Here is a 22,986-nt window from a genome sequence, read left to right on the forward strand (position 1 = left end):
GGGACTGTGTCGGCCCATTGTTTTACAGCGCCAAGTTGGGCCGTTGGCGCGATTTCGGTGAATGGGCGCGCGCGGCTGCAGTTTTACCGTCCGGGTGACGGCCGTCGTCGGGGCTGTCGCCGCCGGTCCCAGGAAGCCGGTCAGCGGCGGCCGACTGGCAGGGCCGGCCCCCGACAGCGCTGACGCCGAGACCGAGCGCTGACGCTGAGCGCTGAGCGCATTGCTGCGGTCCTCTGTCAGCTCAACTCACTCAGCTCTCTCTGAAGGAGTGAGTCCTGTGGCACCGGGTGCCGCCCGAAAGCTGCTCAAAACTCAGCCTGAATAACTGCGGTGGTTAGTTCAAAAAGGGCACTCTTTTGAGTATATAAGACGAGTTATGGAAAATGCGCTTACAAGTAATTCTTTTTCAAAAGTGGTTTGGCTTCAAGTTTATTGTCTAAGCTTCATGTGAATTCCGACAACTTTTGAAGCTGGACCAAGCATAAATCGTATCGTAATAATTAATTCAAGCACGATCAACTTACAACATATAAGTTTATGCAGCGTTGCTTCAAACAAAATTAAACTGTAAAATGTAAAAAATAAAATTCAACTCTTTTACTATTATATCTATGATTTTACTCCATCCACACAAAACCTATCACTTATATCGTTCAGTGCACAAAAGGATTAGAACTTCGTTAATATGCGTCATTCTGGCAATACTGTGGTAGTGAAGAGCCTGTTTCGACTTTTTCTCATGACATGATCATAATCATCATCATACATTCGTATGGCGTCCACAAATAGGTACACAACATTCAGCTCAAGAGTCATTTCATGAACTCTTTGTCCTTTCAGGTTAAAAAGAATGCAAAAAATGTTTTGCAATGCACAGGCGTAACCAGTAAAAATAAAACCCAAACAACACAAAAACTTGCCTTAAAAAGAGGCAAACCTTCTGGCACAGTTCATCGCAACTAATTATGGCCAGCTACAGAAGATAAGGTTTGTTTTTGCAGGTATTCAAAAAATCCTTCAAGTTTCAACACATTTTCATATCCCTAATTATTTTAGGTCTCTAAGCTGGCTTATAGTGATGACGATGCCTAGGCCTCAAATATTTTAATCAACGCATACTGCTACAACCAGCGTCAAGCTATCTTATATAAGAGATACTGTGTCTTCTTGATAACCCTCAAAAACTGTTGTTTCTTAACCCTCGCCGGCCGAGGGGGGGGCGGGTGCCGCCCCCCCCCCATAGGGTTTTTTCGCGATAGCTCCGAACACGCTGGCGATAGAGAGCTGAAACTTGGCACACCTGACCTTTGATCCAAGCCGCATCTTTTGACACCAACCGCATTTTTGGGTCAGGTCAGGTCACTGACCTATGACGTCATAAGTGAACCTCTGCACGGTCTTCAGATGTCGCAACTTCGCAACGCCCTCACTGCCAGAGGAGATGTCACAGGGAAATGAAACTTGCAGGATCTAGTATCCATTATGAGTCCCACAACTTGTATATCTCGGATTTTTCCTAAAGGTCATATGAGGTCAGGTCATTTTCGTGACCTCACCATTATAAGTCAATGGGGAAAAATGAAAACTGCTATTCTGGCGCCGGGAACGATCTCCAACTATCTCAAGCACACAGAATCGTGATTTTATGCACTCCTTGCAAGGTTAGATGCGTCACTTTTGCAATGTTGACCTTGCGTGACGTCATTTATGACGTCATCAAGGTCATATTAGTTTTTCGTCAATAACTCTTGATCAAATTGAGCTAGCGAGTCGGGAAAGCCACCAATGGACTCAGGAAGACCTGCCGAATCGAATGATATGCGACATGACCTCTTTCGACCAACTTCGTGGCCTGGGGGTGCTGACCTGACCTTGACCTGAGGTCAACACCCCAAGTTGACCTGACCCGGACAAAAAGTATATCATTCGACGCGCCTGAGCGAGACGAACACGATGCTGCCAAAATCGGCGCTCTGCGGCCGTTTTTTTGCGAAGTTATTCACCAAAAACTGAACCGTACCTTGGGGCACTTGACCTGACCTCAGAGGTCACCGGTTGACCTAGGACCTTAAAATCGGGTACCAATCTCTGCGTCTCGTAACGGCGCACACGCTCGTTTTTTCCGCGACGCGCTAGCTCCACCAGGGGCGAAACGGCGAGGGGGGGGTCGTACCCGCCCCCCCCCCTCGGCCGGCGCGTATGTAGAAAACCAATAGGTCCGGCGAGGGTTAATCCTTGGACCTTGCGCACCATTTGCATCGTTCGTTTTGGCTGCATATAGCTCAAATATTTTAATTACGTAGCACTGCTTTTTGGAGAGCGAGGAAATTAAGCTGATGTACGAAATGTTATATGCACCGTAACTTACTGACGCAGCCTAAAATAACCAGCAAACGCAGATAGTCGGCTTTTCTTGGCACGTACGTATTAAACGGCCTAATCCGTCGGCGGTGGGGTCCTAAAATCTAATTAGGCTCTGCTGGCCGCGGAGAAGAAATGAGCCTGTTATCGTCCAAATGAATTTAATGCTGAATGCATATGCAAAGCTATATAAATATCGGATCGCTTATGTAGGAAACGCAGAAAATTTGAAATATTCTTTCCCTTTTGCCGCGAAATGAGTCGCTTTGATATTTCTATATTGACCTAGGTACAACTGGTAAGTCTCGTGACTGACCCACGTGTGGAAAGTTCTTATAGTTCAAGAAAAAGACGATGAAGATTGGTTGAAGGTCATCGTAAATTTCCGACCACTGCTGTTGTTTTATTTCAAGGAAACAATTCAGCCATACTTCATATTTGCACTTCATAGGTTTATACATTCATTGATAGTGTGAGCCGTATGGTATGGCCACGGTATGGCTATGAGGGCTGTCATCTCTACCCCTATTTCAGCAGAGACATATGGCAGAACGTGCGGCTGTCGGTACCCATTGCAATTCAACGATCGATGGCAATCGGGCCCAATGTAAAACACGAGCCATTGGCGATCTGTTTGCCGGCCAGTTCGACGACCGCCTGGCACCGTGACGTCACGCGTGGCTCCAGCCAATCAGCGTCCGTTGCCGGGAGGCCCCGTCGGGAACGGTGTGAGATACGCCCGGGTGATATTGGAACATGACACTTCAATGTGATTTTTCAGTCACTTGAAATTTAGGTTTTGATTCAAGTTAGCAGCTAGGACATGTTTGTATCTATGAAAGCAATTTATCATATCTATATTTCAAAATAAAATGGCACACATCGGCATCGCCGTAGAAAATCAATCCAATAATTTGACTTTTTGTTTTATGTCGCCATAATGTACCTATCATCTTTCTTTATAGCGCCTGCCTATGTGTTTATGCCATTGAAAAAAGAAAGGGTGCTATTTGCATCAACAATTTATAACTACCGTCAGCTCGAATGCATCTAACTATACAGACAGTTTGCAATTTCGCCTGTCGACGCGGCATGACAGGCTGAGCCCTATGACGTCATAGGCCTAACATATGTCAGAGTTGCCAGATTAATCTCAGTTCTCAGTCCCATCATCTTTACCAGGTGATCTTCGCCGGAAGGTTCAGGGTGTGCTTTCTCATGCATAAATTATTTTGCTGTTACATGCCTACTCTGGATAATAGAAACAGATCGATTTGTGTATAACAGAAGCCCTCACAAGACTAGAAATGAAAAGCATCGGAGTACTGCAAAGCGAAGTACGGCGATCACCATCGAATGTTCCGTCGCGTTTCTATTCATTGCTGCTCCTCCCCAGCACCGATCATCATAATTTTGATGAGTTCATTCCTGCTACTATTGGCTGGTCATTAGCGAAAGGTCAAGTCGGTCCGAGGGTGGCGGTGGTGGCGACTGCAGCGAGGTGGCGGCGGAGGCCGCGGCCAAACACTCGCTCTCTGAGGAGCCGCAAATGGCGTCCGCGCTGAATAGGAAATGCTAATGCCAAAACTGGGGCCGTTTCGGTGCGCGTCAACGCACAGGCAAATTAGGTCAGCAATAATGCATCAGCGCACGGTGAAGTCGGCCTGCTCCGATCAATACGAGACGCTGCAGTGGCGAAATTCGGCGTGAATGGGGCACTAATTCCCCGTTTGCAGTTTCTCTTTCCATTCAGCACCAATGTGACGACATGACCAGCGCCTACGACGAATACCGTGTGAGGAAGCGCAAAGTGCGCAGCAAAAATGCCGCCTTGCCTGTCTTTCCTCCACAGCAAAAAGGAGTCCCCATTTCGCTACTCTGCCTCCCATGTGGGAAAAGCTTCTTATCCAGCGTGGTCAGTGCTGCTCAGCTGGTCAGCACCCGACACCGCACAGCTCTGCGGCGTCCACTGTCCAGTGCCGCTGTGCCAGCAGTGTGTCCAGCGCTGGCCCTCCGGCTGGCCCTCCGGCTCTGCCCTCGCCGACACCTGAGCCCCGCTGCCCGCTCCCCGCTGGGCGCCGCTGGGCGCTCATCACGGATGGGGTGTCGGTGTGCGCCGCCATTGCTCATGATGCGCCATCGTTGGGCGCCGACCGTCGCCGGCACCGATTAATCACCGGACCAGGGCTGGCCGGACCGCTCTGGCCAGCCCGCCTCCGCGGGAGGTGACCGCGGCACCCCCCCCCCCCCCCCTAGCCACCCTGGGAGATGACCGAGGCCGGGTCAGTCTCCCCGGGAGGCGACCAAAGCTGAGTCAGACTCCCCGGGAGCTGACCGAGAGTGACTGAGTCAGAATCCCCGGGAGGCGATCGAGACTGAGACAGGCTCCACGGGAGGTGGCCGAGACTGAGACAGCCTCCCCGGGTCCGCCGGCCAGTCGGCCTCCCGAGACGTTCGCTGCCGACCCAGCCTCCCCATGTTCGTCGCACCGGCCAGCGTCCGCGGGAGGCGCCTGCGGACTGAGCCGGCCTCCCATAGAGGCGCCCGCCGTCGTTGGACCAAGCCTGACGAATGATGCGGCGGGGCGGGGCCGCATGGAGATAGCAGAGACGGATACTAAAGCGGCGCAGACAGCGGGAAAGTGGCACAGAGACAGCAGACAATAGGGAGAAAAGGCGGCACTGAGGCGGAGACTCAAGCGGTGCATGGGCGGCTGAGACGGATACTTTAAGCGGCGCAGAGACGGCTGAGACGGAGCCATGGCTATTTGGCAGCAAACACAAGGCAGCGACAGTAAAGACAAATATTCATGGAAAGAGATAGAAAGAGAAAAGAGGCACGGGTTGAAACGGTGCTATTAAAATATAGGAGCTGAATCGCAGGAGCTCATGGTCATGACTGGCGAGAAACGCAGCCGTGGCCCAGGGATGTTTTTCTTTCCGATTTAGATTTTGAGTATTCATTCCTCACTCAAGCGTGGACACTTTTCTTTAGTCTAGAACTTTAGTACGAAGGTGAAGATTTCAACGTGTTTTGAGGTGTTCTATGGCTGCTATTGTACTGTAATAAAGCATTAGCATACCGCCTTCTTACTGGTGGACTCTGTTCGGCCGATGTGAAACTTGGCAACCAGAGCTGCGAGCTGCCAAGGCCCTATATACCCGAGCTGCGTCAACTGGCCAAACTCACTCAAAAGGTCAAAGACAGCGGCATTAGCCATGCAGGGGCATCGGACGGGGGGCGGCGCCTCGCGCGGCCCGGGACGGGTGGACGGAGAGATTCGCCGAACCGGAATTCAGCCAGTCCCGGCAGTCGTGAATGAAATGACAGCGAGCTATGAGCGTTTCCGACAAGGCACTTCCTCGTCGGGTGAGAACGCTGTCGACGTCCGGCTGCATGTGACCTCGAGACCGTGCACTATTCGACACCGCGCCGTGGAAACCAAACAAGTCAGGGTGTTTGATTGAAGATGGTTCGGTTTTTGGCCGATTGAACTACTTATTTCTCTAAGTGACTTGACAACATTATCAAATGTTGAAGGAAACATTACGGATAACATCCTATTCGAGTGCTGTTAGCTCTGGTTTCATTTATCGTAAAGAAACTTTCCTCGAATTTGTTAGTTTTTCATTTTCTTGTCCAATATATCTGAGTGTATCATGTTGAGTCTCTGGAAGGCTGAACATACCATTTAGTGTACTCTGGCATGCAGAGCAGACACGCTCGCGTTATTTAATGGCGCGCAAGTATGGCCGTTATTCTCGGCGGGGCGCGGGGTGTCTGACCTCCAGGCGGAACCGGCGGCGGAAGCGGCCGCGCTGGAACACCGCCACCAGTTCGGCGACGGATTGTTACCGAGACGGCGGCGGTTCCGGAGCGAACGGTTCCGAGTACGGCGACCGCGCCGCGCCGCGCTAAAGGTCCCTAATCACACCGGCCTGCCAACGCGCGCCGCGCCGGCAGCCGCGCCTCTTCCGCTCGCCGGCCGGACGGATACAGCCGCCGTGTCGTGCATTTTTCATGAGTTTGTAACCGGCCGTTCCCGGTATTAATGAGATTTTAGGAAAATGCCGGCGAAATCCACAGGGCATTCGTGTACATATTTGTGAATGTGACATCCAAGTCATGGCATAACGGGTAGATGTTTAATTATTTATGCGTGTTACCGCGGACTGCGCCCCGGACGCAATGGCTCGTCTTTTTATCATGTGCGGAATTGTCTGAGGATTGATCGTCGCGGCCTGATGGACGGCTCTCGTTATAGGCAAAGTCTTCACGCCCTTGGCGAGGTCCATTTGACTGCAGGCAAATGATGTAGACTAGTTTGCCAATTACCCTTCATTCTATCCGCCATTTCTGGACGAGTTAAATGTTCATTCTGATAAGCAGTGCATTAGAAGTATAAGTTCATGCATTACATTATGATTTCATCTACTATGGACGTCAAACCCCTTGAGACCCCACTTTTTTGCGATAATTTTTAAATGCGTCAACTCTCATTGACAATATTCTGGCAATGTGTGTTTTAGAACCTGCCGAAACTTTTATTACTAAGGTATTTTGACGGCAAACGATTATGAAAGGTACTTCTCATTCACTCGTAATGTTAAATTTCACGGAACGAATCTGCTCTTTGGGTAGAGGCTACGCGCTCATGGGGCGGAGCCACGCAATGACGTCAGCGCTAAGCTCCGCCCTACCCCTCCGGCGCTCCTTGCCCGGCGACCGGTCACTCGCGTCTCTCGCTCCATTCAGGCTTGATGGTGGGCGGTAGCTGATAGCGGTAGCGGGCGCTGGTAGATGGCATTTAGAGCAGATGGCGCTGGTGGCGGGGCTCGAGTGTGGCCGAGCGCAAGCCTCTGCCCGGGCCTGAATTGACCTTAGCATTACGAGTGAATGAGAAGTACCTTCCATAATCGTTTGGCGTCAAAATACCTTAGTAATAAAAGTTTCGGCATGTTCTGAAACATACATTGCCAGAATATTGTCAACGAAAGTTGACGCATTTAAAAATTATCGCAAAAAAGTGGGGTCTCAAGGGGTTTGACGTTCATAGTAGGTATGTATTTATGCGCTATCAGTCTATCTGAATAGACAGTTACTTTTTCTCAAAGTCAATGATATTTCACACAGGTATAGCATAATGCTGCCTCGAGATCATAGGTGGAACTTCGTGCCGAGCTGGGAGGGCCCGAGCTCTCCAAATTCGACGCCGGCTTGGCTTTGGAGCCGCAACAGACCGCGGAGGTCAAGGTCACCGCTAGGGCAGCGGCCGATTTGCTGCGCCCGGGCCCTCCCAGCTCCGCATAAAGCTCCGCCCGGCTCGAGATTTACACTAAAAACGTACCTGCCTGTTTTTTTTTTGGGGGGGGCGCCATATGTAGGTACCTACCTACAGGATAGACCAAACCAATTTTATTGCGGAAGCTTTCGCTGTCAAGTGTAAATATACTGATCAGCCTCCCAGAAATAGCGCTATATCCTCATCAGACACTAAATTATTACCAATGTCCTGATACCACTGGTCCCAATAAAACGATCCGAAGCAAATATTTTATCATCAAGTTTTGACCTTATAAAGCACAGCCACAGACAAGTGCCATTTTGGTTTCGTGATGTGATTTAGATCGTCTGGCTTTTGTATGATACTGTGCGAAAAAAGGCAGTTTGTTGCTGTTATATTATGATCCTGCAGATGTCTGCAGCATTGCCACATAGCAAGCAGTGGTTCCACACAGTTACACCTTCTGTAACTCTCAGATCGTCCTCCGGCGCACCGTGTATTGAACGCCAGAGCGACTCGAAGCCGGTCTGTGAACCCGGCAGTACGACTGATTTCGCCAAATGGACTCCAATTTCTCACAGAACAAATGAAACTCCTTTTCGTTTGACAAAACTTTGGCCACACGTTGGATAGTTGTACCATATTTTTCAGACGCTGACAAACGGCAGGTTGTGCGCTGAGTTTAACAATTTCAGGGAAACACTTCTCATTGTCTCGAGAATGGCCCTTGACGTCTCGAATAAAGGCACTTTGGCGCAATGATTTTGACTGAAACGGCCCAATAAGTGCCGACTGACGCCGTGCTATGGAGCTCCGGTCCGGCCGGCGCGCCTATGATCCAGTGACGTCAGCTAGGGCTCCCCGTGGTCCAGTGACGTCAGGCTGTGCTGCCCGGTGGTCTGCAGTGACGTTAGACCGGACTGTTCCGTTGCCCTGCGGTGTCACTCCGGTCCCGGTGTCGCCGGAGACGGACGGTGCGGACAGTTCCATCCATCTCGTCCCGTCTCGGTGGACGGTGACACCGCGCCGGACCCGCCTCTGACCGCCGACAGCCGGAGCGGCGCGACCCGCACAGATCCGGAATCCGTCACTGTCCGCCCAGAGAGCCGCCCATAGATCCGCCCGGAGATCCACCCATAGATCCGCCCGGAGATCCGCCCACACGGCGCGCGGCGGTCCGGCACAGATGCGCCTCCCCCTCCCCCTCAGTCCGGGACTGTCTCAAAGGTCCGCGGCTCGAAACTTTCCAATTTGGCGCTGCCGGTGTGGGCCCAACTGTCCCTGGCGGCGGGCTGCCAGCTGGAGCCAGCCGTTTGTATCAGATGCTGCAGACCCGTGGCGGGCAACTTATCTGCGCGCCAGCCTCTCATAATGCTGCTAGAAAATATATCTAGAATTTCTAAATGTCCCATTGGGGAATTTTCATGGCCATATTGAAATGTGATTGCCTCTTTTCTATAGCAATCGTTTGGCGCTCAATTAATAACAGTTTGCCATCAAAGAGTTTGCTGTGGAATAAAAAAGCAAGGCCATATATAAGAAAACATTCATAACAACGGTTTATCAGAGTAGTTTGTGATGCTAATATTGAAAGTCCTGTCCTTCTGGAGATGTGTTAGATATTGACTATAAAAAAGATATCTTCCTATTGACTTATAGGAAGATATCGCCTTAAAAGAAAGTTTTCGTCCCTACCTGGTTGATGAGTTGACCAGATGACTAAATAAACACTCATGCCTCAAACTCAGAAAATTCGCACTTTTATGCTAGGCATTCTCGCTTATACTTATTTGGCTTTGACTAACCAGTAAGCGGGTGAAACAGCGCTGAGTTGATCCGTGCATTAGTATTCCTGTAACCTGGTCTATAAGCACACACATGGGTGGATGAATCAATCAAGACGCTCGATTCCATCCCAGTAATTGGGGCAGGCATTAGAGGATTGAGCTGTAGCGCGGTGCACCTCGCCACGACCGCGTGTTCGGCCCCAGAACCGGGCCGTTGCCGTAATCCAATCACCATAGGGCGGCCACCCACCCCATCCAAAATTCAGCTCTTCATCAACGCCGAGCATGCCGCTCAGCATGAAAGCCACACGAAATGAGCACGGAGTCTGTGTCTCAATGTGGGCCTCAAGATCAAAGGCGAAACAACGGCACTCATCGGTCGAATACAGGGTAATTCGCCCCAGTTTGGGGGATGAACTTTTATGGGACTGTCTCTGTAAATTTTTTGAATAAAATGTACGGACGATATAAATAAAGATGCTTCCTATGCTTTATAGGATGCTTTATATCATGATAAAGATGCTTCCTATGACAGATCTTTCTCCACTGCTATGCAAAAGCTTGTGAAATGATGTGAGTGACCGCAAACCATTCATGCATTAAACATGATTTTTGTGCACGTTTTCCAACCATCACCTACATATTCACTGAAGCGCCCACCAATTTTGCTGGATTACCGTGGCTGAATGTCTTTATCAACCACATGTATTTTATCACGGATATGCATAAAATGCAAAACGCATTTACAGTCACCTGCTGGTTTGCCTGTGCCATTGTCGTGCTCTCGCACAATCGCCAACGTTGTTGGTCGGAAACTGCGTGAACCGTGATTGTTTTGTAAAACATTACTCGTTCTCACCCTTAAACGTTCTCTGATTGATAAGTCATCTTGAACTCAGGTGCTTCATATTCAATTGTGTTGATACGGGCGTTTTTTTCACAATTTAAGTCCCAACCTTCGGATCCGCAGTGCTGTTCTATTCGATTGTGTTGCTAATGTGTGCCTTCCTTGCATTGTGTCGTTGCCCTGATTCGTGTTGTGCTAGCCGTGTCCTGGGGTCCGTGTGCCAGCGGATCCGGTCTGTGACCATGCTCGGGTGCGTTTTCAGGGCGCCGGTTGTACCGCTCTCCTAGTGGCCGTCGTCTCCAGAAAGCTGGAGCTCACGCGCGCAGAGAAACACGTCCATAACTTCATGATGGACACGCAGCTCACAAAAAGGGTGAGTCCGTAAAGTTCTGTTAGAATCTAGCACTGCCCATTTAGTAAATTTTGAACGTATAGTAGCGCGTCGGAATGTAGTGCAGTGATATTTTATCATTATGGCCTCATATCAAATGTGAGTTACCGCAGCACTCTTTGATAAGAGAAAGGTTACGCCCCGATATCGGAAGGCTTGCAAGATCAGTGTGTAGTGTTCCAATGAAATGCAGCGTCATCTTTCGTTTTGTCTTTTCCACTGGAGGCGAACATCGGAAAGATTCCTTAAAGGGACCCTCCCACCTTCAAAAAAGTTAATGAATTGGCATAAAAGTGATGTAGCGTGAATCACAAAGAGCGAAAATGAACATCTACCAAATTTTACCGGAAAATATTCACCCGTTTTCGAGATATAAGACTTTTATTTTTGTTTACTTTTTGGGAACTCCGCTGTTTCTATGACGTCACATAAAGGTTTTCTTTACGTCGGCATTTGGAAGCAATAATTTGGTATCAAAGTGCGACAAATATTGCGCGAATGATGCGTTTATCTTATCAAGGTCAATATATGATGGCCAATGAAGGATTCCAGGACAATTCTTCCTATGGCATTTCTTCGTATCGCAATTCTTCGTCTGCAAATCTTCGTCAGGGCATTTATTCGTATCGCATTACTTTGTCTCGCATCAGGGTATATGAAAATCGGCTCGCATTTCTTCTTCAACGCAAATATATGCAAGAGTAAGCATTGAGGGACAAATAAATGCACCGACGAAGATTTGTAGACGAAGAAATGCGGACGAAAAATTGTGCTACGAAGAAATGTCATGCGAGGATTTGTTCGGGTACCATGACATTTATGTGATTTCAAAGTCAAGGTTCACAGCTGATTTGCTAAATCAAGCCAAGAATCCAAACTATCAAAAAACTATAAATATTTGTTTGTCACAGAGGTCTCAAGCAATATAAGGTTTACATATGTTGAATCAAAAATCTACTGCCACAACTCACATCTCCTGCCTTAGTTTATCATTGTTGTTTTAACTTGCTTTCAAGAGAAACGGAAGCCAGTATCTGATATCACTTCAGATGATTGTTTCAAGATCTGAGTTCAAATGGAAATAAAAGCAAGATCAAGATGAAACAGGGATTATTGCTGTTAAAGTAGTTTGGCCATGATACAACAAGCACATAAATCATTAGCCAAATCAAATACTGGTTGGTTTGTCAAGATGTTTGTTGTCTGTCGTCTGTCGAGCTGCTATGAACACTGAACGCTCTCACTCTTACTTTGAAGAGAGTAGTTTAAGTTGAATGGTAGTGAGCTGTAATTAGACAAAGCAGCTATTCAGTGCTCACATCAAGCCAGGCTAGGAAATGGCATCAACTGTGGTGGGAGGAAGCAGGTTCGGCAGCCCTATATGTTGTAAACTTCTGTTGTGTCTTGTGTTTGATCAACTGATGTTTTCTGCTGTTTTGTGCAGTGATAGTAGCAGGTAACTGCATGCTTGTCAAATTATGTGAATAAACGAATTCATAACATTGCATTTTTCTCTCCATGCAAGGAACAAGTAAGATGTTGTAGAAAATGTAATAGAGGGCTGCATTGCTGATTTTGCACTTTATCAGAGCTTTATTTAGAATTGCTTTCCTGAAAGCTACACACAGGCCACAGTACTGAAATTCACAATGTCATAGCTTTTGGCAGAAAAAAGAAAAGACTTACCTAGGTAAAATTGGCTGAAAGTATGGCAGAGCAGGTCTTGATGCGTATGCCCATCCGTGTGCTTGCCGAAGCCGAACTGACTGCAACACATTAACTCTGACCCACCATGGTGGCTGGCATATCCTGAACTTTCACCACTCTAAACAAGACAACTTTCAGCCCTCAGCATTGTATTAAAACACTGTACATGACACTCAAAATTTGTTTCAGTGCCATCCACGGACATCAGTCGCCATTCATCAGGCCAGTAAAAACAGAATAGATAATAGCTTCAAACCCATGTAGTCAGAGTTACTAGGTCTCCACCTCAAAACAAAATCCAGGTGACATTCACCACGCCAGTAAAAAACAGGTACTTAGGTAACGTAACAGCTTCAAATCTGGTAACATGTTGGTCGGACTTTACACTACCATATTTACATGGAATAATATGATACCAAACAATAGTGCAACCATTCTGGATAACAAAAGTGTATGATAAAATTAATTTAGAAAACTTTGGCAGCATGATTTACGAGCACAGGCAGGTGTTACCTACCAGCCTTCTCAATGCTCGTAAAACCAACATTGTGGTTTTGATTTTACCTTACATGATAACACACTTGGCTGCAATGGCACATTTAATTTTATACTGTGAAAAGACCAGTTATAACCACTTCACAAGCACAATTGCACCTCATGCCGACATCTTTTACCAAAGACAGTCAGCAGCGTCTTTCGTCAAAACTGGATGATTAATCCCCTTTCAACTGTTAACATCAAAAATATTTCTTCATTGTGTGATCTCCATATGGAAACCTTGCAGGAAAAGAATTAATGTCAATTGTCAGCTCTTCAAAATTTCTTTGGACTTTAACTTGGAGTACCATATCCAGTTTGCTTTGATATTTTGTTTTTTATTCCATGTTGAAGTTGAACACCAAGCTCCAGATATAGCAGGCAGCTTGATCATCTTCGGCCTTGGTATAATATCAGTCCAAGTTCCAGTGGTGGGTATCTTCTAATATTCAAATTAAAATGAAAAGCAATAGTGATAGGCTTTCTCAGCGCCGACGACGGATTTCACGTTGATAACAAAGGGAGCTCAAGGTCAGCAAAACTCGGGTTCAAGGAATGGCGGGCGTTGAAATGACTGCTGACGTCATCAAGAAACCGCTAATGGTTAAGAGATAGGGACTAAGCTGCAGAGCTGGGCAAGTGCGTTCCTTTAGTGCGTTCCTGCGTTCTTCCGTACGTACGCACCGCCCTTTTTAGGAACGCAAGAACGCAGGAACGGAAAGTTTTTCAAAGGAACGCAAGTAAGAGGAACGCACCACCCGAAATTTTGAAGCGTTCCTGCGTTCTTGCGGAACCACCCGAAAAATTATACTCGTATTGCTGCCAATGACCTCTGTGTCAAATGTTTGAATCTCGAGTACGTGTGTTTGCCGGTAGAGGCGCCACTTGTGGGTCGAATCGAGGAAGGCTTGCTTAGATTTAGTGCTGATGTTTACTATTCGATTAGGTTTCAGGCATTAAATCATAAATGTGTAAATATTTTTAGAGGTGATGTTTACTATTCGATTCAGTTTCAGGCATTAAATGTGTAAAGTAAATATGATAACTTTTACTAAGATACATCTTTTAACTTAACTATTGTTTTTAAGCAGGTCGTATTTTTGTTGAAAACCCTACGGATGATATTGGTAAAACGTATTTCAGATATTCGATTCGGAAAAGAGCTGTCGAGCTGCTTTTCGGCCCCACGTCGCCATTCTGGGTATTCTGTGATCGATTCGCCCCGTGTTTGGTTGGGCCCGCGCCGCGTGGTTCGGCGGTATTTTTGAGGGAGGAACGCAGGAACGCAGGAACGCTAACGCACCGAGCGAAAAAAAAAATGAGGAACGCTATTCCAGGAACGCACTAACCGCGGCCGGAGGAACGCAGGAACGCTAACGCACTACCGAAAATCGAGGAACGCGCCCAGCTCTGCTAAGCTGGTCCCACCCTGCAAGTAAAGGGAAGAAATTTCTTGAACACCATAAAGCTGCGGGGGTTGCGACCAGGATAAATGGTGGTTTCTGAGCCTGGCCGCAAACTTGGCTATCTCAACTCAAAACTAATGTTAAGGTGGGATGGTCCCTTTAATTCTTTGTGTTATAGAAAGAATACGGCTCGTAGATCAGTTCGTAGGTCGAAGTCGAAACGTCGAAACGTCGAACTTCGTCGATAACATCCAAAACACTTACCAATTAACGTGTAAACCACGTGTCGATTATGCGTAAGCAACGTGCCGATTGCGTGCAAACCATCCCGATGATTACGTGCAAACCACGTACCGATTACGGTCAAACCACGTACCGATTACGGTCAAACCACGTGTTGATTACCTGCAAAATACCTGCCGATTTCGTGCAAACCACGTGTCGAAAGCTTTAGAGAACGTGCGGCGCTTATGCGTACAAAGCACGTCATGTGTTGCGTAAAACAGGTTGCACTCAGTTGTCGGCCAATCTGATGGTATCGTCATGAGGCGCCGTCAGGCGTAGGTACTGGGAGGGGTCACGTGACTTCACCGTCTGTCCTTGGCCACGGTCAGGGGTGGTCTCCTGACTCATCACGTGACCACACCGTCCGTGCCGCTCCATCTCGCCGCGCTGACCTGCTGAGCTGTCCCAGTCGGCGACACTACTAGACACTGACTGCCGCGGTCCGCAGAAAAAAACTCAGCAGCGTCGCGCGCCGGCCATTGGCATTCCGCCCTCGGACGGAGAGGCTATAGCAATTGGCGAGAACGGCCGGCCCGCTCTGCGGCGCTTTGTAGCGAGCCCACCGATTGACCGCAGCGGCCGGCCGCAATCAATCCGCGACCGCCGCGCGCCGCCGGCCCCCACAAATGAATGGCCCACCGGCCACCGCCAAATGAAACATTTGTTTCGCAAAACTTGTACCGCTGTAATGGCTCTCCTGGGGCTAGGAACATAATTGAAAATCGTTAGACGTTGGCGTTAAAATGTTTTACGACTTCCTACGCTTACCAATAAGGCCCGTCGCATTTTGTATGGCTGTTGAGCAAAGGTCGCTTTTTATTGCTGCTCCAATAAGGAGCGGAAAGTCAATAGCATGTTTCTTTCTTACAGTTATGTGAGTTTCTGCTTACTCGGGAAATTTAAGGATAGATTGGACCAACAGCTGCTACCAGCCTGGTGCATTTCCACACCAGTTAACTGCGTTAGTTACAATTTGATGCCGCCTATGCGTGCCAAATAAAGCGTCTACTTGTCGTTGTTGGGCCCCTCTGGTCCTGTTGAGCCTTAGGACACGACACTCATAAGCTCTGCCGAGCATCTGGCTGGATCTCACCTTGAGCGAAATTTGCATCACCAGCTAGGACCTGCCGCGCAGCGCCAATAGACTCCGCCGCGTCGGCCTGCGGCTCGGGACGAACAAACGACCTACCCCTAATGAGCTGCGCCGGTAGTCAAAGCAAACGGGCGCTGTCGGGCCGCCTCCGTGACCGGCCGACTCGACCGCCGCGTGACGCGCCCGCTCGTTCATAGGGCCAATTACGCTAATTGGCCGCGGCAGCGCACGAGATGGGGCCAGTCAACAGGCGCCGGTCGCGGCCGGCGCGGCGGTCCGAGCGGCGGTCCGAGCGGGGCGGCGGGCGGCGCCGGGCTTCGTTTAGTTCGGGCCGCTCTGTCAATATTGAGTCGGCGGCTGTTTGTGTATCCCGATGGCGCCGTCAGTCAGCGGAATTGGCCGGTGAGCTGCTCTAACACCGCGGCAGAGCGGCTGGCCGTGGGAGATCTCCCGGCCCGGCCTTTGTGCCCAGTGCGTGGACGGTACACGTGCGCCCGGACAGGGGCGGATCGATAGGACGGCCTGGGAGCTGTGGGCGGCTGATAGCACCGAGCCAGCTTCTCAGAGGGACGCGGAGGGACTCCTCAGAGGGACGCGGAGGTACTCCTCAGAGGGACGCGGAGGTACTCCTCAGAGGGACTCCTCACGTGCACAGAGGGACTCCTCAGAGGGACGCGTCTCCTCATAGGGACGCAGAGGATGGTTCAACACTGCCGAAACGCACTGGAGGCGTAACGATGCTGAGACGATAAGTACGAGTGTATAAAAGGATACACAAGAATAATTAGCTGCTCGCGTGCACTAAGCCCCATGTTTCTGATACACTAAATTAATTTGCAGGGAGCGTTGTGTCAGATGAATATCAGATAACTCAGTGTGTCCAGTGAGGGAGTTTCTCCAGCGAAATTGAGTTTGATAAGCATGAGATATGTGAGGCATACTGTTGCCAGCTATTAAGTCTGAAGGCAGCTCGGTTTCTGGTCTCATGGCGGCTCAGATAATTATGAAATGAGATAGCTAACTATCTTAGTATATGGAGGACGGGGGCATGTTGCCCGCTGCTGCGGCGAAATGTGGAGTTCTTATTAATGAACTATTATAAAACAATTCAAACCTTTCAAACGCTGGGCCAGGCCAGAAAGCGTTGGAGACCGCTCATTTGCTGCTATAGTCAGCAGTCCGCGGAGTTTCGTCGCCACACGGCCTTCGCTTTTTGCCTCTTTGAGGCTTTTTCTCTGAGGTGAGCGTGTTTTTCGTGAAGTTCGACTCCGACGGAGGACACTGTTTCAGCTCGCAATCGGGAATCTCCCAGGGTTTTCGGCATCAAAAGAAAGGTCATAGGGTTGTTTTGGAAAGACGATGTGGCTCTAGTCTGATCGAAGCCCTGTCGGACCGGCTTTCGCTGAGACGGTGCGAATGGTGACGGAAGGCTTCTGCCACGGACGGTGCCTCCATTTTGCCCCCGTTTTTGTGGTGCCGGCTCCTGCTACCCGTTCCCTTCGCCTCCGTTGGCGCCGTGCTAGGTGGACGGTGACACAGAATGAGCATTAGGCGCGGCCATCAATTCGGATAGAGCTTCATTAGGCTTACAGAGCATTCCGGCAGGCCGTTGTGGCCCGGTGTGTTAATTGACGGCAGCGTCGGGCCGCCGCGCCGTGCCACCAATGCCGGCTGTGGCCGCCGCTCCGCCATTGTGTAGGACTTCATGTGACTCTGTGGAGTGTGCAGAGCATTGTTAAAGGCGGCCGACGAGGCCCTTCGTTAAAGTTCATTCAGTACCTTTATTCTTCTGCGTCAATGTAGCGCTGTTCATCATTTCGCCGCACACAATGATGACGGTGCTGCGACTGGGAATGGCTGCCGTTTGGAGACTGTCGCAGACCGCTGACTGACTCTGACGTTCGTTCCAGTTGAAAAACTCAGCAGCCAACGTGCTCAGGGAGACGTGGCTCATCTACAAGTACACCAAACTGGTGAAACGGGTCAACCCGGGAAGAGTGAGGACGCACCAGCGCAAGTTTCTTCTCGCCATATACTCGTGAGTTTCTGGAAAACGTAGCAGTCCCAGCTGTGCATTCCTTGGCTTCCTTGTACCTGCTGTGCAGCCATACAAGCGTCTTTAAGAAAACGCGCATCGAACAAAGAAAGAATGTCAATTAAGTTGCAAGAGTACTTATCTTTTGATATTTGAATTAGCATCAAATGCTCGATACCGCTAGAAATCATACCCTTAAGTTAGAAATAGCATACTTTGGAGAAATGAATGATGCTGCATCTATTGATTATCCTATTTCTAATTAGCATTGCGCTAGCTATAAGCCATTGTTTAACAATCACATGACTTAATTGGCTGTTGCATTTAGTTCAGGCTGAACAAACGTCAGATTTTGTAGTCTGTAACTTATTTTGTAATCTGACCGTTCAAGCTTTCCTAAGTTACGCTTCTGTGATGTTTTATAATGCATTGTTTCGATTTGCTGTTTTCAGATTACGAAAAGTGAAAATGGATCAGCGCAAACTTATGGACAATGCGAGTACGATCACAGACATGGCAAAGGTAGGTTACCTGTGTGTTGGAGCTGTGCACGCGGCTGAGACAACATACGTAACAAGTGCTGTCAATCAAGTGGCCTGGGTGATGGGTATTAACTTTGAGGAGTTGAAAACAATGCGTTTTCTCTAAGCATAAAATAATATCGGGTGGTATCTGAATACCAGTATAACGCCTTTTGGGGCGACTAACGGAGCGAGCGAGGGGGTGAGTCTTGCACGTGCGAAATTTCGAGGGGGTACCTCCAACTGACTTGTGCACGGCACCCTAGGTACTGACCGGTTTCTAGCGATGTGCCAAATTTGAGCACAATCGGCCCAGCCGTTCTCGAGATCTGAGAGCGGCACCCTGCACGTGCGCACGTGCAAAATGGGTCCCAACTGACTTGTGCACGGCACCCTACTAACTGGTCCCTAACCGTGTACCAAATTTGAGCGCCATCGGTCCAGCCGTTCTCGAGATCTGGAAACGACCCCTGCACGTGCGCACGTGCAGCAGCACCCCAACTCTGGCACATGGATATGCAGTGCCTAGTGGGTGCCTACCTACATGCGCAATCGGCCAAGTAGTTACCGAGATATTGCAACAATTACAAAAGTGACACCTCTTCGTTTTGCACGTGGCACGTGCATAAGGGGTCACCCACATGCATCGGGAATAGTCCAATACTTAGGTAGAAGGAATGAAGCTACCCTACAAAAATTACCGCGTGTAAATCGGTCAAGTGGTTGCTGAGATATAAGCCTCGCAAAAGCGTCCGCACGGCCGGCCGGCCGGCCGCTCATACTCAGAAATTTCCGTTAATCTAAGAAAAGACTACGCTCGCTTCGCTCGCTCCGTAATAAGTGATAAACTTAACCAGTAAAACGCCTTTTGGGCGACCAACGGAGCGAGCGAGAGGATGGGCCTTGCACGTGCGAAATTGCGAGGGGGTACCTCCAACTAACTTGTGCACTGCACCCTACTAACCGGTCTTTAGCGATGTGCCAAATTTCAGTGCAATCGGCCTAGCCGTTCTCGAGATCTGGAAGCGGCACACTGCACGTGCGCACGTGCAAGCGGGGTCCAAACTGACTTTTGCACGGCACCCTACTAACTGGTCCCCAACCGTGTACCAAATTTGAGCGCAATCGGCCCAGCCGTTCTCCAGATCTGGGAGCGCCCCCTGCACGTGCGCACGTGCTGTAGCACCCCAACCTTAACACATGCAGATGAATTATCTGATGGAGACCTAACTGTGTACCGAGTTTCAATTCAATCGGCCCAACCGTTGTGCCGTTATTAAGGTTGCAATTTTGGGGGTTCTTAAAAAATGTCCAACTTTACCACGCGCCACGTGCGGTGTTTGGCAAGAACGCATGGTGGCCATCACACCACAGAACTTTTACGTCCAAGTGACATTCAGTAAAGAAGACCGCTTGTCAATCGGATGTCCCGTTCCTAAGATATTAGCTTTTGAAGAGCGTCCCCACGGCCGGCCGGCCGGCCGGCCGCTCATACTCAGAATTTTCCCTTAATTCAGTATGAGACTCCGCTCGCTTCGCTCGCTCCGTAATAAGGATTGCTCTTTGTGACTTTGGCAAAACAAAGTCAAGTAATTGCCATTCCAACTCATTAGGCCTTTCATTCGAATTGACAGCTTTTATTCATGGATCAATCAAAAAACAAAATAGGGTCGACCTTTTAGACGGTTTTAACTTTAAGGCGGCTGCACTTGTAAACAAAATTGAGGTACATTTTTTGTCACGCTTTCTCTCGAAAATTAACAAAAGCAACTAAAGTGATACTTTTTAATTTGATTGAACGTCATTTTGGGAATCGAATAAACTTGTTTCAAAATGATCTTAAAAATAAGATGAACGTACAAAATAGCTTCTGGCTTACGCTTATTTTCGTATTAATTTTTTGCCAGCGTGCAAAGAAAACTGACAAATAACAACGCAGCACAATTTCCTTCTTCACTCTATTGGGAGCGAGGAGCCGTGGATGAATGGCTGAGTGGGTCTGACGAGGCAGAGTTAGCAGTGAACCAGCTCTGAAAGCAGCTTAGAAGGGCCCTTGTTATTCGATTGGTCGTCAATAAGATTACAGCGGGCCGACTAGCTTAGTTAGAATCAGTTCTCGACAGCCGGCCTCGCCAAGCCTGATGAAGACAGATGCAGCGCGAATTCCATTATATGGAACGCTGCTATTGAAAGCATATCGACAGGATCAAACTGCTGCATAGTTGAGCTGTCAAGCGTGAAAGTAACTCGACTACATAGATTAATTAGCTTGCCAAGTAGGGAGCAGGATATGCTTCTGAATCTCATACACTTCAGCATTATTGCTAAAAAAAAATATGCTGGGAAATGCCACCGAATTTACTACCAAGATCGTTGTAAAATGCATTTTTCATGACATTGCAGTAGGTACTGCAATGCCAATGCAAAACGAAATATTTTCTCATCTTGGATACGACAACCTCAAAGACAGGACCAGAGAACAACAAGCTTGTTTACGCTGTAACGCAACGCACGATGACACTACGAATGACACTGACGCTACTTTGGAATGAGTTTCAGTCATTTAACCCGCGCGGGGCTGGGGGGGTAAATTTTACCCCCCCCCCTCGCGAATTTTTGCGATATCTTAAAAACGGCGGCGCGCAGCGCCGCCAAACTTTCAGTACCTTTTCTTACATCAATTTGACACGTTCCCTGAAAATTTGAGCGAAATCCGTCGGAAAATTTTTGAAAAATTGACGTTTTAGTGACGTCATGTTCGCCATTTTCGCCTAAAAAACGGCAAAAGTTCAAACGCCGCTAACATCTTCATTTTTAAAGGAATCAAGACGTAACAAAAAAGGTTATGCGTAATTTTACTTTGTCTATCAAATGGCTATCTCGGTTTTTTGAAAATTTTGGATTTTGGCCTAAATTTTTTCAAAAAACTGACTTTTTTGGGAAAATCATTATAAAATCCAAAATTTTGAGTCTATCGAAAAAAACGGAATATATGTCAGAGAAGTGGTCTATGTGCACCTATATACCAAATTTTAGAAGAATCGGTTCAAAAATGTGGGAGTTATTCAAAATTTTATGACGTCACGACACACAAAATTTTTGAAAAATGACTTTTTTGGAAGTTCTAGACCTCGTACGGAAACAAAAATAGCACCATTCGATTCGCCGTGAAAAACTGCATCAGATAGACACCTTTTTAGGCCTTAACAACCAACTTCAAAATTTGACCTCACTTGACCTGACCTTGACCTGACCTCGACCTGAAATTCATCCAGAGGTGGTCCATATCACTTATTGAGTGTGCCTATTGAATTCTATGAGTAAAATGACCCATAAAACATGTGTCGCACATGCCCTTTTCTATATTTTGTTTTTTGGTGACCTGACCTGACCTGACCTGACCTTGACCTTGACCTCTGAATGATATTGTATGCAACGAATATTGTCTTGGTAGCCTAAGAACACGTTTTGGGCGATCAGTCTCAGTCCATGACTCCATTCTTCGGCAACTACGGCGCAAGGCCGATACTGTAGAAACTTGCAATTTGTACCCTTGACCTGACCTTGACCTTGACCTCAAACTTTAAATTAAGTACATGTTTTTAGTAGTTCGTGATGAGAGCTTTCGATTGGCGTTTGAATTTTCCAAATCGGACCATTAGTTCGGGAGATAACAGGGGGGTAAAATTTACCCCCCCCCCCCAGCCCCGCGCGTTCGGCTGGAGACCCCAGCCCCGCGCGGGTTAAGATCGCAAGTTTTGCTAGCTGTGTGACTGGATTCCGGGGCCAATGTGTTTACCGCAACTGCAGCCGTCCGGTCTGCTGAGTTAATGTGATAAGTTGCCGCAATCAGAGTCGTAATCAGATGCAGTTAGTCACTTGCCACAGTTGTTAGTTTTGTGTGACAAGTGTAAGACCAGCGTTAAAGCTGCAAACGATCGTGATGGATAATGCAGTCTCGGCAGAACGTCTCAACCAACGAATTTAGTCGTACAGCGTAATTCGTAACGCATTTTTAAACCTTTTCATTAGCACGACTTTTGAACGGTGCTTGACCCTGCGCCGCCATTGTCAGTTACCCCTAGCTCATAGCTTCCCTTTCTCCCTTGTAATGAGGCTGCAAAAAGCATTGTGATTCGTAAAATCGTAGATTGACAGACTATGGTATGCTGCTTTGATACCGTTTAAAGATGTCTCTCATCACTACCACTAAAGGCTGAAACAGACTCTTTCCGCGTTCAGGAAATCGCATGCGAGAGCCTATTCAAATACATTGTAATTCTTCTCGCATCAATCGCTTGCGGGAGGTGCGTGCGATTAATGCGAGCGTGCTTCCATGTATTTGAATAGGCTCTCGCATGCGATTTCCTGACTGCGGAAAGAGTCTGTTTCAGGCATTAAAGTCGTTTTAATCGTAATGAAGAAAAGTCCGCCGCTGAAGGCCGTTTTAATCATGAAGGGGAGAAGTCCTCCGTTCGAAGTCCGTCGACCGCCAAACGTCCTCGCACTTCACTGAAGATCTCTGCCTGTCCGGTGTCCGCCGGTCCGCCGGTCTACTGATGGTCTCCGCCTATCCCTTCTGGTCCGCACGGTCCGCTGATGGCCTCTGCTGGTCCGGCAGTCCGCTCTGTCCACCGATCAGGGTCCGCTGGTCCCTGCTGGTCCGCCCGGTCCGCCGGAGACGACTCGGGATCGATCCGCCGCCAGTCGCCGAGTTTGCATTGGCTTGAAT

The 22,986-nt window shown here is 48.4% G+C and overlaps 1 protein-coding gene across 1 annotated transcript in view; it reads left to right on the top strand.

The window, feature by feature from the left end:
* The window catches only part of LOC122373896 (small conductance calcium-activated potassium channel protein-like), a 42,941-nt gene that overhangs the window by 15,457 nt on the left and 4,498 nt on the right, over nucleotides 1-22,986 (top strand). Inside the window, exons 4-6 of the mRNA XM_043352341.1 lie at nucleotides 10,542-10,652; nucleotides 17,609-17,736; nucleotides 18,186-18,255. Of these exons, the coding sequence (XP_043208276.1) occupies nucleotides 10,542-10,652; nucleotides 17,609-17,736; nucleotides 18,186-18,255 (309 nt within the window). The remainder of the gene's footprint in view (nucleotides 1-10,541; nucleotides 10,653-17,608; nucleotides 17,737-18,185; nucleotides 18,256-22,986) is intronic.

Source organism: Amphibalanus amphitrite, unplaced genomic scaffold, assembly GCF_019059575.1.
Source record: "Amphibalanus amphitrite isolate SeventyFive unplaced genomic scaffold, NRLGWU_Aamphi_draft 001568F_arrow, whole genome shotgun sequence".
Lineage (NCBI taxonomy): Eukaryota > Metazoa > Arthropoda > Thecostraca > Balanomorpha > Balanidae > Amphibalanus > Amphibalanus amphitrite.